Below are 18,139 nucleotides of genomic sequence, written 5' to 3' on the forward strand. Positions count from 1 at the left end.
TCAAACTTTTTTGCTTTAAATTCATAATGACTGCTTCTAACGTCCCTTTTAATTGAGCTATTTTAGAATCAGTGGCATTTTCCCTGCAATGGCATTGCATCATCTTAATCACAAAAAAACCCCATTACTCCAAACTTGTTCATTCTGTATTTTGTTCAAGTAGAATTTAGTACAAATATTTCCCCCCTTTGCTACTCAGTAAAACTGAACAACAGACGTCTCCCTGAATACGCCTGGATGTTGCTGAAAACCCGTCAATGACATTGGAACAAACAAGCTGATGAAGTTTATCTTAACAGTATTATCAATAATAGTGGCTTTGCATTTTATGGCACTGATCTTATTATCTGCCTGTTCTTCACAGTAAAATCAAATGTGTGATTTCAGGTCAGTAATGTCCCAACTAACGTGTAATCAAATTACATGTGAGCTTGTAAAACTTCTGCAGGTGGAATGATGTGATATTCACACGTAGATTACAATATTTTCATGCTATTTCGATGTCCTCTATCTGCTACACCTCTCCGTCGTCCATCGTTACTCTCTATTTATATTCATATCTATTTCAGATGGGGACAATGCATAGCTCTAATGGACTAAATGCTCTTCTGTGTGTAATTTCTTTTTTTTTCCTGCATGATTTTTTTTGTGTGCGTTGTGTGTGTGTGTGTGTGTGTGTGTGTGTGTGTGTGTTTGCGCTCGTCATTTGGATGTTAGTACTTCAGGCTATCACTGACACCCCATCTGTACTCCTGCCGGGCTCCGCTGTTGAGATGAGAGATTCTCAAACACTTACAGATGAATGAACTCATGCACACACAAAATGGTCCTGTACATACAACACACAAACACTCACAATGAATCCCCCCCAGATTATATGATTAACAGCGACCGATTAGGCCCAATTAAGTCCCATGTTGTGTTTCTATTTTCATTTTACTGAAAACTGTCCTCAGTCAAGAACTCAACACAATTTCCTTTTCTACAATGAATAGATTTCTTAGTTTTTTCTTAGTCTTAGTAATAAAGAACTTTGATTGGTGTGGAGGAAATTGATAATTATGGCATTTGAGAGATATGAAACCAGAAAAAAAAGAAATTCAAGTGAGTTTAGTGTTTGCCGTTCCAAGCCTGAGATGTGGAAAGAAATCCCAAAGAAAAGTTTCATGAGATAAAAGATATCTTCACCTTGAGGAGGGAATCACATGTCACACCTAGACCAAATATACCCCTGAAGAAAACATATCTTCCTTTATTGGAGGCTGTAAAAGTGCCAATCTTGAACAAAAGCCAAGACTTTATCTGCTGAAGGGCAAACAGAAAACATATTTTGCTGCATAATAACCAAAACACTGATCACTTGCCTTTTTGGCAGCACGAAGGCCCTGCCAGGGGAGGGGGAAGGGATTAATGAAGATGAAGACCGATGAGGTGCAGTTTCAAGAGCCAGACTGTTGTGGTGAAATTATTTCATTTGAACAACTCATCAGCCCTGAGCGCAGGACGATCAACCATATGTTACCCGGCAGCCATACACAATAATTAATCAGAGATTAGAAGTTGCAGCTCCCACAGTTCTCTGCATTGCATGACAACAGTAAACACATTTCCAGCATTTCCAGCAGAATTAAAAAAAAAAAATTCTATATGAAAGAAGACAAAGTGCCATTGCTGAGACCAAATATCTGATAGAATGCTACCTCTATTATTTTTAACTTTGCGTTGAAGTTTGGTTCACAGGAAGTCTAATGTATCTTTTCTTCTCATGCATCTTGCACACATAGCGACCAGCAGGCACCAACACCACAGCACACACACACACGACTCACAGAAAAGTACACGTTATTTTTATTGACTAGCCTTGGATGTCCATATATGGTGTGGGACAGGAGGAGGGGAGTCATGATCTCAGTTTGTCTTGGCACTTTAGTTTCGCCATAGCGAGAGAGAAGTGAACTCTGTGCACTAGAAAACACTGCAGCAGGAGTTGAGGTGTTCAGACCAGTTGGTGAAAGAGTAAATTCAACTTTCCCTTCTCATCACAACGTTACTGGGTGACTGTGTGATTCATCGAGTGCACAGCGTGGTCGTGGAGACAGCTTATCGTCTCGTTTACATGACGTCATCACGACAGTAAAAGATGCGATCATGAAAGTCTGCAGTGTGTAGTCGAGATCAAGATGAATGCAGAGCTTAAAGATGGGTGTAGTGGTCCAGGAGTTAGGAAGGGCACTAAAAATAACATAACAAAGTGGAGAAAGGATCGTCGGTGTGATCACATTGAAAAATAGTCGCTAGTTGACGTTGTTGATGAAGTCGAAACTTGTGTATCAAATATAATACAAACAGCTCCCCAGGCTAAATAGTTATTACATTCTGCAACTAGATTATCTATTATGACTATGAAAATGTGTACGTGTGTGTTATACACAACCGTTCTCAAGGACGACATCACCAGGAAATGACCTCAAGAGTTGCAGCAACGGCTCACTGACGGTACGTGTATGTAGGAGAGTAAAAAAAAAAAAGATAAGAGACACAAAGCCTGAGAGTCCGTGTGGTTAGTTACCTTCGGGTTATTTATGTGTGTGTGTCACTTCCAGTAAAGACTGACTCACTGACTCAGTATGAACACTGTTGGCAGGAAATTATTTTTAATAGTTAGGTGGAACAAGTCTCAGCAGATCTGATCTCCTCACAGCTTCATCCATTTTGGACGCAAAGAAATACTCATCTCACTCAAAGTCAAAACAAGGCTGCGGTTAAGTATGATATCGTCTGAGAAACAATGTGTGATTGACTTGAACATTTTGAACTTAATAAACAAGTGAATTGTGCGTTGATGCACCAAAAACCCGTTTTGTTAAAAGTTAAAAGTGTTAAGTTATCAGAACTTGGTCATATCAATCTATCAGACCTCTGATGAGTTACGCAACGTCGTCGAGGGCCCATCGTTCTATCTGATAGAGATCTGTGAGTAGCGAGTTAACATGTCTGACAGGCAGACCGATGGGAGTCACTCTCTGAGCTGAGAGGTGGCCGAGCAATAATGAGGCACAGATGGCAGCAGTGTGTCTATGCACACACACACACACACACACACACACACTACACAAACTAAACACAAGTATATACACGCTGCTCATCCTTTAGTCTTGATTGAATGTCACATTTCGTTAACATTTAAAAAAAGATGTGGTTCAGTTGGATATTGTTTCTTAAGAGGAAAAATAAGAATAATTTACAAGCAGATTCTGTGTAGTTTCCAAGAGGAGGCCTCCACAGTAAAAAACCCACAAATTAGCAAATGAATCCCACATCATATGAGCTGCAGAACTAAATAGCCATTTGATGGCCACATTTTTCTTCATTCTAACTTTGTACCTCATATTTAAGGTGGTTAAAATGCAGTCATGTTACTTTCATGCTCCAAAAAAAACATATTAGTATTTTTAAAATTGAGGCCAGTGTTACTAAAGATTATATGTTATATCGGCAGTAAAGAAAATCACACAATATCCAAATTTGGACTAGAGAAGAAAACTAAAAAAGGACATCCGCGTAAAAGGACATCCGTTTGAACTCTATATTTTGTTTTTGAGCGTGCTGGTTTAGGCACAAAGTTAATTCCAGCCTCAAGTACTGGTACATTTTGGCCGGCTTTGTTCTTCAACATAGGATTTGGATTTGTGCCTGGAGAGTCCATTGGTCTCTGCTGGCAGCACACGTCCTGAGTCACTCTCACACACACACACACACACACACACACACACACACACACACACACACACACACACACACACACACACACACACACACACACACAAACAGAACCGTGAGTCTGTCTGGAAACAGTAGAGACAGAGAGGAGGTCTGGGAATGCTGAAGGGGCAGAGCCTGCAGAGAGGTGGAAAGTTGCAACTTCAGTGCAATATAGACCACATGCTATGGGAAGGAATGCACGTGTCTTTGTAGGAGAGTGAAAGAGTGAAGTAAAAGAGGAGGAGAAGGAGGAGGAGGAGGAGGAAAGAAGCGAGGAGGGCGGGATCTAGGTTAAGTTCTGCAGCGTGGCTGTGTGTCTGAATGAAAGAAGCCTTCTCTCCCACTCCGTCCCGCTGTCCCTATGTAAGCGGCTCACGTCTGCTGCAGCGAGTGCGCACATGTCCAGAGCAAACACAGCCAGATTCCACAAGTGACTTCAAGCTGGAAGTAAATATTTTTGCTGAAACGTCGGGCGAAGGGGAGACTTTCAACTTCCTCCCTGCTGATTTGCTTTTAGCAATAGGGCAGTTTTTTTTGAGGACTTCTAAGCATCCATTTGAATAACTTTTTGTAAATGGGATGGACATTTGTTTCAGTCACTGGAAGACTTGGACTCTTTTTCAAGAAACTGTGTTGTGATGCACAGATGTTTTTGCCGATACTACTACAGTAACAAGGAGTCTCTCCACGTCATCAGGACTTTGGGTCATTGGTTCTGCAAACCTCCACACACCACCGGGACAGCTGCACTGCAGAGCCAATCGCCACCAAAAGACTTCACTGGACGTGCACGATCTCACGAAACCTTATTTACACACATCACAGGGGCAGCCTGCCAAAAAAATACCATGTTTAGGTTTTGAGTGCTTTGCCTGACTCTGGCCAACTTGCTGGCAGGTGTGATGCAGGGTCAGTGTGTTTGATACACATTCATACTTCCACACACACATGCACATACCCACACACACACACACGGTTGCCTGAAACTGAGTCTTGCAACCGCACTGGGCAGATGTTGTGAGAGATGTCCCATTTGAATTTTCAAACAAGGAATTCCTCCTCTCACACAATACGGTGAAATATCACACCCAAGCTGCTTTGAGCCAATTGACAGACAGCTCATTCACATCATGACCCCACAGACCTGTAATCTTCAGCGCGTCTCTGTGCTGCACCTCCTCCTCCTCGTCCTGCTGCTGCTCCTCCAGGCCTGGCGCGGGTGCTGTCACCCCCAGTGTTTGGACTACAAGCCCCCGTTTGAGCCACGGAAGCCGCTGGCTTTCTGTAAGGAGTACTCCAAGTTTGGATGCTGTGATCTGGAAAAGGATGAGGAGATATCACTCAGGTTCTACACCATCATGGACAACTTTGACCATTCAGGTTACATGACCTGTGCCCGGTACATACGCAGCATCCTCTGCCTGGTAAGGGATACATTCAATTATTAGAAAATAGTTATTGTATGTGAATATGCGTCCACACTAACCCACCACATACTCAAATTGCTTAAGGCTTATTGCTTATGGTTTAAGTCACATACTCAAATTGCATTTGAGTATGTGACTTAAACCACGTCTGTACTGGACAGATACACCTGTTTCTAAAGTCTTTTCACAGCGTAGTCCATGTAAGTCCACATCTTCCACTGTGTGTTTGTGTAGCGCTGTACAGTGAATATGTAGTGCCACATTGTTTTATCTAATTACTGCTCCAATATTAACTCTGGATGTTTGCAGTACAAACTCTCTGCATTTTTTAAGCTGTTTTTTGAAATTTGTTTAGTCAGGTCACAATTTTTCCATTTCCATTTCAGTGGGAAGAAAATAACATCACAAAACCCATCTGAATGATGGACCAACTTAACATGCGCTTTAATGGCTGCATGCAGAGGTTGACATCTGTAAACCAGCGCTTACTCGTGCTTGGGGAGCTCAACCGCATTCTTAACTTTTGCTAATCGCGATGTGTTTCCTTTAACAGCGACCTGGAAGAACTCACTGGCTTGAAATGTGTCTTGTGGGCCGATGTATGTAGTAAATTCACAAACTGCACAATTTACACACGTGCTAGTTGAACTCCAGACTCAAAGCTGAGTGACGGCACAATTTACTTTTTTGAAATCCCACAAATTGTGTGATGTTATTGTGTAATATGTCTTTAACTACATGAACAGACATTCTGGAATCTCAATTAACTCTTTGCTAATGTCTTTATTCTATGGAAAAATCAATCACGAATGAATAACCCATTATGTGCCAGGAAACCACCAGTTAAAAAAACCTACATTTTCCTACCACAACTCAACACAAAAAACTTTTTTTTATTTACAGTGCTTGGGATTCCTTTTACACTCATCCCTCATCCTCCATCTTCCTGTCATTTTAACGTCATAGGCGAGTAACTGAACTCCTGAAATATAGATTTCCGTCATTGTGATAATTATAGCCAAGCGATGCGGACTGTGTGTAACAACAGCAGTGCAGCTCACGAACCACTTCCCACAGTCTAGTTTGAGCCTCAGAGCCCAGAACAAAGTCCCTGTGAGAGGCTTGCAAGGCGTTTCCTACAACATTAGACGCAGATCTTAAACGATTGCAATCTTCTCAAAAGTGTCAACTTTTTCCATATTTAACAACTTATGAAGAAAAATAAAGGGCACTGCAGCAATGAGCTGTGTCGGTGCTGTTTCTTTGATTATTTATATTTAAGTGTTTAGATTTTCTAAATATGCTCTTTGTGTTGTGTAGATCTTGCAGAACCCCACAACTCTGAAAGAGAGAGAGAGGCATAGAAAATGACTTAGTGGAGATTGTCATCATCTCTTAACTGTCGGCTTAACTGACCAAACAAATAACTATTTCCTCCTCTGGCCAGGGGTACAGGATATATCAGGTTCCTGCCAGAGAGGGGCAGAGAGGGGGAAGCCAAAAAGTGAGGCAGAGATAAAAGAAGTGAAGATCATGAAAATGTGTACTTTTCCTTCTCGGCAATGACAACAATTGAGGTATCTGAGCGTTCACAGCCAGTTTGATGATCAGATTCTTCTCTTTTTCTATTCATCTCAGATTTCCTTTCCTCCAGCTAATCAGGGGGTCCATTCCAGAACCAGGAATCTGCCTTCTCTCTCTCTCTCTTAAACATAATAAAACATCACCATGTGGGCCTTTCATGGACTCAGGGAGGCAGAGTCTTAAAAAATATTTTCTGCTGAATTTCAGTTTATTCTGAACTGTGTGCGTAAACACAAATTATGGTAGTTAGAAGTGTTTGCATTGTTAGGGAACAGCTGTTAGTGCTTGCATGCATTCATCATACCCTGTGATAATATGAGTCAAGATGAACAATGGACAATGGCTCGTTTTCAACTTCAGCGGGTCACAGGAGAGACGAGTCTACCAAGCCAGCCGTAGACCAGTGACAAATCTGGGTACTATGCACTGCACCTTTTATCTTTATGTGGCTCACATTTTCCTAAATAGAAATACATTCTCACACTTTCATGTTAAAAGACTGTTGCCTCTTTGGTATATTTTGTAGAAATTGTATTGTAGAAAACTATTTATTGTTAATTTAGAAACAAAGTTAAGTGTCACACATGTGAATGTAAATTGAACTTAATCATACATAGCTTTCTTCCTTTTCCTTCTTCATTATATAAATAATTGATAATGTGTCGTATAGGGATTTGTGAGCTTGACAAGCGCAAAGACATACAGATTTAAATGATTTATAATCGGAAGATCCAGGTAGAAACACACACACACACACACACACACACACACACACACACACAGTTTGTTTATTGAGTTATTCACACTTCTGTGTGTGTATTTTACTTTTCATTCAGGGACTTTCTGTTGCAGCCGTGTGTTTGTGTGTGTTTCCAAGATTTCCCTGTAAAATTGTTGTCACAGTTACAGCAGATTATTGGTCAACTGAATAATGAGACATATACACATAACACAACTATAACTTTTGTTTTGAACAACAGTAGAAATATCCATTTGTAAAAACTGCAGGCTCAGCCACTGTGAAGCAAAGAAACAGAAACAGCCCAGTGGTCAAGTAGGCAGACAAAAGATGACACATCGAAAGTTTTGCATCAGTCCACCATCTGGTCAGTTGGTTTTTCATATCTGTGTTTGTTTACAAGGGATCTGTTGCTTTCCTGGGGATGATCCGTATAGAGAGATGTGGCACTAAGTGAGCGAGCGCCAGTCAAGCGCCTGAGGGTTTGCTTGTTGTGCCTTCCCGTGCCTGCAGCTCACCATTCTGGGTGTGGACGGTGTGGTTGTGACTTAATAACTGACTGGACCTTCCTGGGATCCATTTATACCAGGCGGCAGTCTCAGACAGCCTGTATATAACTCAGATGGGACCAGTTATAGTGGGGCGGTGAGGAGCTGTGGTGGAATAAGTACACTCTACCTGTATTTCTGTGATCCATACATGTCCTTTAACTTTACCTCTGAGATCAACACATCGGCTTAAAGGAGGCTCAATAAGTACAAACGCTGAAGGGGACCCACGCGCAAACAGAAAAGATCCATCTATACACAATGATTACATTAAAGACTGGTGCATTGATGGCTTCTTTTTGACTTCAATCGTGAATATCATTTTTTCCTCCTGCAGGAGTGTTCTCCGTACGCTGCCCACCTGTATGATGCCGAAGATGCAAACACGCCCATGCGCACGGTGCCCGGACTGTGCGGCGATTACTGCTCCGAATACTGGCAGCAGTGTCGCTACACGCTCAGCCTCCTCCTGGAGGACTCGGGGAGTCCGGAGCAGTTTGCAAACCTCACCGCAACTATAGAAGAAGATCGCACCATGTTCTGCAACTTTCTGGAGCTGAAGGACAAACAGTACTGCTATCCTAATGTGTTGACAAATGCAGGTATGGTTATGGTTGGACAGATGTTTCTGCTCAGCAGCTGTAAAGGACACCCATTGAGATAAGCTTATCTTAATACTCACACTTGCGTACACAGCCAACGTGAACAAAGATTGCAATGCTCGATGGCAAGAACCTCAAGCTGCACTAAGAAGACAGTATAATTATGATTTATGTGCAGACATTGCCACTCCCTGCCAGTCTAAACATGTGGTTGGCTGGATGCAAAAATAATGTTGTTTTAAAAAAAAAAACATATGTAAAACGACTTTGATTTAGACCAATTGAGAGGTGGAGAAAATACGTTTGGGACACATTTTGGGAGTCATGCTAACCTTACAAAACTTAAGAGAAAGAGAACTGTACGAACAGATTCTCAGACACACTTAAACTCGGATACCTCCTTAACCCATTCTGTTTTTGTATGCTGATAATGATCTATTACAGGAACAAGTAAACTGCAGTCTTCCTTTCTCATTTCCTCTTCTCTGTCCCCAGCTCTCAATGCCAACCTGGGCTCGGTACGTGAGGATCCCGAAGGATGTCTGGAGCTGTGCTTGCAGGAGGTGGCCAACGGGCTCCGTAACCCGGTGGCCATGATCCACGCAAACGACGGGACTCATCGCTTCTTGGTGGCGGAGCAGCTGGGCTACGTGTGGGTCTACCTGGCCAACGGCTCACGGATCGATCGCCCTTTCCTCAACCTCACCCGAGCCGTCCTCACGTCGCCGTGGGCTGGAGACGAGAGGGGGTTCCTCTGCATAGCCCTTCACCCGAGGTTCACGCACGCGTCTTAATTAAATGCATGATTCTCAATGGAAAACGTCACCCATGTGCCCAAGTGGGAAGTATTGTTCTGCCTCTTTTCTGTGCGTATAGGATCAGTGTGGTCAGAAAGGCCTATGTGTACTACTCCGTGTCGGTCAAGAAGGAGGAGAGGATCCGGATCAGCGAGTTCACGCTGCTAACACATGATGACAACCAAGTGGACCACTCTTCTGAGAGGTGAGGGCAGACGTTTACAGATGTTCTGGATTCAGCTATCACGTGCCTTCACAGCTTGTAGGCTCTAGTTAAATAAGGACTAATCGTACCATTGATTTACTTCAAAAACATAAAGCTCAAAGATAAAAGAGTGAAGACTCTTTTTCAACGTAACTCTATGGGGGGAACTATTTTCAGACTCATGGCTTAGGACAAACTTTAGGAAATAAATGTATGTAAACTGCAAGTTGACGGCTTACAATTGGAGGAGGCTGATTCCAGTTCTGGTCTTCGTTGATGGACACTTAGATGTTATGGAATATCTTTAAGTTGTGGTTCTCATGTACTTTGTGGTTTAGGACCATTCTTGAGGTTGCAGAGCCGGCATCCAATCACAATGGAGGACAGCTTCTGTTTGGCCATGACGGGTACTTGTACATCTTCATCGGGGACGGTGGCCGAGCGGGGGACCCATTTGGAAAGTTTGGCAACGCACAGAACAAGTAAGAACAATTTAACAGATGAAGGTTCTTGATTGAAGTCTCTTCAGTATTTTCAACAAGAAGGTAAATGAAATTGTTTACATAACATCAAGCAAGGATCATTTGAGTGACCTGCAGCTTTCCTTCAGACAAAAGGAAATAGTCCATTACAGAATAATTCACAGCAGAATAGCAAACAACCTCAATATTTTACTCAGTGAGAATTGTGACAAACCAATGGTGAGTCTGAGAGCCCTTCAAAATCTCCTTCCTGAGCTATTTTCAAATAAAATAATCACACCTGTCAACAGCTCAGCGGCCACACTTCAGCTCGTCTGGGAACGAGGGGGGGATACAAGCTGTCAACTCTAATATTTACTCGACACATTGCACCGCCGCACACTGGTATTCGTAGGAAAAAAAGAAATAGGGAGCGAGGAATATGAATGATTGGAACAGGGCCGAGCAGAAAGGTGCGAGTGAAAATCAAAAATTGAGAAAACTACGCAGAAAGGAAAGGACAAACCTAAATATTTAGCTCAGATTGATGCACAAAGAGGGCATTGAGGGACACTAACTAATGGAAACATATGAGGAGGAATTATGATGAGAAAGGGCAAAGGGTTGCGTTTAATGCAGAGGAATAGGCGGTTTAAAGAAACCTGTAAAAAAGCCCCAGCTCAAAAGCAAAGCACAAGCTCAAGTTCCAGGTCAACTTATTTTTGGTATCCGCCTCCAAGGAGCACTCAATGAGCAGCTCAGTCCTTTCGCTCTCAAAGCCTCTCTGACTCTTTCTGGCTCCCTCATCTACTCTTTGTATTCGTAGGTCGACACTCCTTGGCAAGGTGCTGCGCATTGACGTCGACGACAATGACGACGGCGCCCCGTACAGCCTCCCCTCAGACAACCCCTTCCTGAGGGAGAACGAGGCTCGACCGGGTAAATGCCGAAAAACTGTTAAACAGCTCTGCAGCAATGCGAGTCAACAGTTAAGAGTTGTGAGGAGGTTTCAAGTGAATGGAATGAAATGAAAACACAGAACATAGAAGCACCTTCACCTGACCTGTGTGCAGCAGTGCAAAGGATGTATTTTATTCGTGTGAACGTGAATACATTTGCATTGATTTTCTTCCCTCTGTGCAGAGATTTATGCCTACGGGGTTCGAAACATGTGGCGTTGCTCCATTGACCGAGGCGACCGCGCCACAGGCAGAGGCGAAGGCCGGATGTTTTGTGGTGACGTTGGCCAGAACAAATATGAAGAGGTGGACATCATTGTCAAAGGTGGGATGACGATTGTAGTTTGTTTCTTGTTATTTTCAAGTAGTTTACTGTTTCGTGAAATGGCTGTCATGGTCTATTCATTCTCATGTCGTGAAACTTTTATCTTTGCAAACATCAACGGCGAAATAGACACACAATCACAGCCAGACCGAATTCTGTGAGTATAAAACTCTAACTTTTCTGGTCTGTTTGAAGGAGGCAACTATGGATGGAGGGCCAAAGAAGGCTTCAGCTGCTACGATCGCAAACTCTGTCAAAACTCCTCGCTAGGTGAGGACGTTTTCTTTAACTTTTTACGATTGACATTGTCTTACTTTACAATTTATGCACCGCCACCGTTAAAGCCTGTGGAGTCTCATTTGAGCAAAAATGAATCTGAAAGTTTGTGGCCTCGAGTCATTTTTGACACACGTTCTACTCGCCATGTCGGTGAGCGCCGCAGAGCTGCGCTTTCTAAAACTGATGTGTTTGTGTCTGTCTCTGTCCACACGAAGACGACATCTTGCCCATATTTGCTTACCCCCACAAGTTGGGCAAATCAGTGACAGGAGGGTACGTCTACAGAGGCTGTCAGATGCCTAACCTCAATGGACTCTACATCTTTGGGGACTTCATGAGCGGGTTTGTGTTTCCGCGCTGCTGTAAAATCAGACTGTCAAACTGTCATTGTGCTGTTTGCGTTAACGGGCCATTGTTTCTGCTCAGGCGACTGATGTCTCTGAAGGAGAACGTCACTTCGGGTGAATGGCAGTACAATGAGGTCTGCATGGGAAGAGGCCAGACCTGCAGGTTCCCCAAACTCATTGACAGTTACTTTAAATACATCATCTCTTTTGCCGAGGACGAAGCCGGTGAGAGCAACAAGCAAACATCTAACAGTCATTGAAGCCTACGCTTTGGTTGCATAATTAAAAGGAAACATCAAAGGGGTCATTAAGATGCTAAAGCAGTTTGTAAAGTTAATTATATGGTTAGGGATTTTGTGTTATTTTTTTAGCTTTTGGAATTGTTGTTGACAGTATTAAAGTACGTCCAAAAGCACAAAGTGGAAGGTTCAGCTGGACTTTCAATCTGGTTTGAATCAAACACTGATGTGCGCAGGAGGGATCGTTGCACACACGCTGCTCGTCTGAATTATTTTCTTCCCTTCCTTTGAAAGTGACCGTGGGAGATTTAGTAGAGTACTTATACAGTTCAAGTAAAGTCCACATCCCTTCGCCTTACAGACACCATCTCTATTTCACCGTAATACACATTTTGAGTCTGTCTTGTAATTTATCTCCTCTTTCTCCATTTTTCTTCACTTTCTGTATTCTTTACCTGCTGTCTACCATCGTTTCTCCTCGTCATCTTTCTTTCTTGCTGAGTCTGTCTTTGTCTTTTGATCACCTCCTGTGTCCGTCCGCCTGACTCTCCATCTTCCTTTTGTCTCTATCATCTTTCCAGGGGAGCTGTACTTCTTAGCCACCGGATCCCCGAGTGCCACAGCGAGGGCCGGAGTCATCTATAAGATAGTGGATACTTCCAGGTAGCCAACCAACTCAAAACATCCAGCCAATACATGTCCATCATGCCTACAGGGGTGTGTAGAGACGTACATGCACACGTATGTATCAGCGATAAGCTAACATCAGCTGACGTATCAGCCCTGCCAATTATCCTGTCTAATGTAGAATACCTGGTCTTATGTAATTGAGTAGAATAACTTTAAATAACTAAACTAAAAGTATAGAATAGAATACACACATGCTCTTATTTTTTCTCCTGACCAAAAGACGAGCAGCACCAGGAAAATGCAGCATCAAGCCTTTGCCTGTCAAGATAAAGGGAAAACTGATTCACTTCCACCCCAAAGAAGGTTAGAAAATCTTAAAATGACGTTTCTTCCACATCCTTCTGTTACACTCCTGGGTCCTTTATAGGTTTTTTGATTAAAAATATGTCTTTCTTGTTTGCAGAGTTTGTAATCAACAAGAAACCAACTACAACACCCGTACCCACGACAACCACAAGAAAACCAACAACACCGAGGAGAAAATCACCCATAATAATAATAAAACCACCGATGCCAACAAGGAAAACAACAAGACAGAAGCCACAACCACCGACAGCAGCAACAACAGCAAGAAAAACAACATTACCGACAACAAGAAAAACAACAATGAGAAAAACGACCTCAGCGACATCAACACAACCGGCCACTGTCCAGATGACCACGGCAACAACCCCCGCCACCACCTCAGCCACTGGTAGGCCCACTGGTGCACCCGTTTACCAAGCCAGCTCCACTGATTATTCACCCACTAGCTCCACTGTTGACCCACCGACTACGTCCGCTGGCCGTACTAACGTGAAAGCCACCAGTATGCTGGTGCACACCGTGCTGCAGGCAGACGCAACCAGCATCAGAGCAAGTGGTTTCTTCCTTTACGCTCAGTTTTTGCTTTACATTTTAACACGCTAATAGCTGAATTAGATTACATCCGTGCAATTATCTTTCCTTGGATAATTTAAAAGAATTTTATTCAGAAAAAGTTAAGCCACTTAGAAATTAGAAAAACGATGCTGCACATCTTTGCTACAAACTATAAATGAATGAAAATAATGAATATAAAGTGTTTGACAGCTGAGTTGAATTTGGTTAACTGTAAATGTGGGTTTTTAGCTTTTTTGGTCTACCTACCAGGTTAAATTAATGCAGGGTGTGAATTGTTTTCATAACAGCTCACTTCTGGCTGTTAAACTGTTATGTATTTAAAGTTTCAAAATGGAACAATTTCTTGGAATGAGAAAATGGAAAAGGAGTGGAAGAGGAAGAGTCGTGAATTAATCACGGTGAAAGTTAGGAGGGCCGATAAATGACACAGTTAGATATTTATCATTTTATGTTCTTTTTTGTGCCACAAAAAATACTAATACGTAATTTTCTCTTTCTAACTCTTTTATTTACTTCTATTACCACTTCTGAGAGTCCATAAATCAACATGCAGCCTGTCAATCTGTCTCATCCACTGCTTGTCCTTACAAGAACAGAAGTACATGCTGGGCTGCTGCTAAGAAAGTCACAAGGTCCTCATCATGAGTTGGGCGGGGGGGGATTGAGTGACACCTGTAGTTTACGTTGACATATTTAACCTTACTTTTATTACCCAACGTTCATACTTAACGCCAACCTCAGAAGTTACATAACAGACAGTCATTTTGCCTTGTACACTTATTTAAACCGGTGGCACTGACTGTACGTGCTGATGGACATTTTTTGGAGAAATAGATTTTTGTAAGATATACCGTTGTTCTAGGATACGTTGACCGAATCACAAATGTTTAGATCAAATTTCATCATTTTGCTTGTGCTTCTTATCAGTCTTTGCACCATAACTGGAAAAATCAGCGGGAAAATAACACAAATATGCCTTTATCTCTTTAGATTAGTTGTATTCACTTTATTAACCGCTAAAGAAAACAGTAAAGGGTATCAGGGTAAGAACAGTACTGCATTTACATGGAACCAGGTGGAGCAGGACAGAAGATAACGTTAACGGTAAAGGCCATTGCTTTCCATTTTCAGATTTAGCTTCTTTGTTGACGCAATTCACAAAAGCATTATTTGTAGCTTCTTTGCACAAGGAGAGTTTGCTGTAGACTATTAAGAGAGAGCTGCATTTCAAAGCTACATTACGGTAATTACTGTGATGATACAAAATCATAAATGTATTTAATACATTTTTTCCATCACAACATGTCATCATGTGTTTGTATGTCAGTTTGTCTCCCTGTAGCTGTCCAAAGGGACGTTGGCTCTCGTCGGCCTGATTCCATGTAAATGCCACTTGAGCCTTTCCCACTGGACAAACTCAGGTAGAGGGAAATCAGCTAGTGTTGCTTAGTTTAATTCCTGCTTGAAATATATTTATATTCTTGGCTGGTACAAGAGTTTAAAAGCAGGATAAATGTTGCTTATTTGCTTATTTATATATATGTTTTGCGTAGTACTTTAATTTAAATCGCCTACCTTGGCATTTTGAATAAATGATTCTGCATCAGCTTCAGTTTGGACATTCATCCTTGTGTGTCTGTGTTCATGTCTTTCCTCGCCTGTCGTCAAGGATAACGCTGGCTTTAGTGACATTGCAGCTTTGTGAAACACTCTCAGCTCAGCAAATCAGTAGTTAGAGATATGTCTGACGTATTGGGGAAGGTGCTTTCTTGCAGTCAATGATGAGAAGGTTGATACCTCTCTTTGTGAATAGAAGAGTCTTCTCATCTCACACTCGCCAAGAAAGCAAATAATCTCAAACTAATACTTTAAGGAAAAACACCTTCAGCACACTGTTAAAGTACATATAAAGAGGGTGATTCTGTCTCTCCATCAGGTTATCGCACAACCGGCGCCACTGCAGCCGTCTCTAGGATCGCTCAAATCCCAATTGCCACCCTTCCCACCGGGAGACACTGGAAACCCCTTCAGCACAGCCCTTTTACCACCTCCCGACCTCTGACCCCACCACCACCACCAACACCTCCGCACGCCACAGCTCCGAAACCACCGCGCGTGTCTCTGACCACAGCTCGGGCGCCGTACTGCAGCCAGAGTCCACCGCTCAACACAACTCTTCCCAAATCACGGGAAGACGGGCTGCGGCTCGGAGAGAAGCCGGAACGCCGCGGGGACGGTAACCAAGTGCACAAGAGGCCTCGAGGACGAGGTAACGGCCACAAGAGGGGGAGAGGAGAAAAAGGGCCTCGGGCCGGCTCGGTGCGCCTGGTGAGCGCTGAAGGTTTGTCAAGTCGAGGGCGAGTGGAGATATTTATCCGAGGCGAGTGGGGGACGGTGTGCGACGACCTTTTCACCAGCAAAGCAGGCGGCGTGGTGTGTCGACAGCTGGGCTTCGCCGGCGCGTTGGCGGTGATGAAGAGGGCCGCGCTGGGCGAGGCCGACCGCAGCGTCAGGATCCTGTTGGACGACGTGGAGTGCGAGGGCGGGGAGAGATCGCTGCTGGAGTGCAGAAGATCCCGGGTGGGGAAACACAACTGCTCCCACGGGGAAGATGTCGGGGTGATCTGCGGTTAGAAGCGGAGGAGACAGAAGCACGCAGAAAGTGACAGGAGGGGGGGGAAAAATTGAGAACTATTTGACAAGAATTTAAAGATGGTATAAAAAGTTATTAAAGACTACTGGGGATGTCAGTTTGCTTACATGTCTATGATTGTATTTTCTAAAGTTTTCTAGATTTCAAATTGTTTTTACCTTCATCATTTCCCGGCCACAGTCAAATGCAAAAAATAATGGCCATATACGGTCTGATTTTATTACTAATTCAGGAGGAGCTTTCTCTAAAACTCTCTCACTGATACTATACAAGCCTTTGATGAGCCCTAAAAAGTGAATTTAGAGAGAAGGATCTACAAATTGGGTCTGAATAGTACATCCAGGGTGTCAAAGTGATTCAGAGGATGGAAACGGTTAAAAAGATAAAAATAGAACCTAAAAGCTACAGATCACAGTGAAAAAGTGAACGTCCATCATTATGTTGGATAGCATTCAGGAAGAAACCTCTAGGCCCGAAAAGGGAAATCTGGCTGCAAAAAAAACAACAGATGGCCGACGGCCAAAAGGCCGACCTCGAGGCTTCCAACTGACCTTCCACAAACTGATGGGTGACGTCGTGGTGACTTTCTCCACGTCTAATATACAGTCTGGGACCTCTCGCCAAGGCAATCTCATGACCTTATATGCCAATCACTCATTCTCCCCCACCGTGCAATAAAGAACCTGCTTCCATCAGAATTCATTACAGCTATAGGTTATAATGGAACAAGTCGTTTCAGACAAATTGCTTTGGCAGCCTTAACGATGCCTTTGGAAGGCGTTTGTCATCTAAATATAGTTAATTGTAGTGTTTGGACTTTCATTTGTTAAAGAATATAAATGCTTCATTATTTTTAGTGAAGGTTGTGAGTTCATTTTCATTTGAAATAATGGTGCCAAGCAAAGGACGCACACTTAATATATATAATATGTGTAATAAGTGTTGATCAATATATATATAAACTCAAATGCTCAAATAGTGACTGAGTGAGTGATGGAGAAACTTTAATCATATTGTTTCTTTCTTCTCTCTTTTGATACTCTCTAGACGAGCATGAGGCAAACAGCATATCTTAGAATAATGAAGTGTGTTCTGGGAAGACATTTGTATTTTTTTATTGTATAGTTTCAGAAGGTCTATTTTCAAAAAAATCTTTTTCAAATAAGCATTTTGTGTTTTAAGTTTTAAAAAAGTCAAGAGGGAAATGCTGGACATTCTTTATGATGAACATAATTAAATGTTTCCACTATTAAGTGCACTTTGAGTGTCTGGGTTGGATTCAAACTTACTCTCTGTCAATGCCTTGTATGCTGGAGAATGACAGCTCTCATTCTGACCCAGCGAGCGCACACACTCTCCTTGTATAACTGTCCTTCCCATCACATGGCTCTGTGAGTGAGACGGTGACCACGGTTACCTGATTCCCTCAGTCGTCCACTGTGTTAACAAATCTCAGGAAACCCTGCGGACTGAGGCCACTGTTTGATTGAACAAGAGCGCGGTTAGATGGCAATATTGTTATTAGGTTTGTTGTCTGTCGTCGTCAGTTATCTTAGGGAAATTAAAATGTTATCTGTTAAAATATCTTTAAGATTTCGACAGTTGACATCAAAAACATTGCAAATTGAAGCAATCCTGCT

At 42.6% G+C, this 18,139-nt stretch overlaps 1 protein-coding gene across 1 annotated transcript; it reads left to right on the forward strand.

Annotated features, from left to right (window-relative positions):
- The first annotated feature begins 4,064 nt into the window (after positions 1–4,064).
- Positions 4,065–17,757, forward strand: LOC120821185 (HHIP-like protein 1). Its single transcript, XM_040179578.2, has 14 exons — positions 4,065–5,186; positions 8,398–8,662; positions 9,158–9,437; positions 9,539–9,664; positions 10,003–10,146; positions 10,952–11,064; positions 11,269–11,409; positions 11,605–11,679; positions 11,904–12,030; positions 12,115–12,260; positions 12,856–12,937; positions 13,185–13,267; positions 13,368–13,658; positions 15,783–17,757. The coding sequence occupies exons 1-14, from the start codon at positions 4,893–4,895 to the stop codon at positions 16,478–16,480; spliced, it is 2,865 nt and encodes a 954-aa protein (XP_040035512.2). The 5' UTR covers positions 4,065–4,892; the 3' UTR covers positions 16,481–17,757.
- The last annotated feature ends 382 nt before the right edge of the window (positions 17,758–18,139 follow it).

This window comes from Gasterosteus aculeatus, chromosome 1 (assembly GCF_964276395.1).
Source record: "Gasterosteus aculeatus chromosome 1, fGasAcu3.hap1.1, whole genome shotgun sequence".
In the NCBI taxonomy this organism is placed as follows: domain Eukaryota; kingdom Metazoa; phylum Chordata; class Actinopteri; order Perciformes; family Gasterosteidae; genus Gasterosteus; species Gasterosteus aculeatus.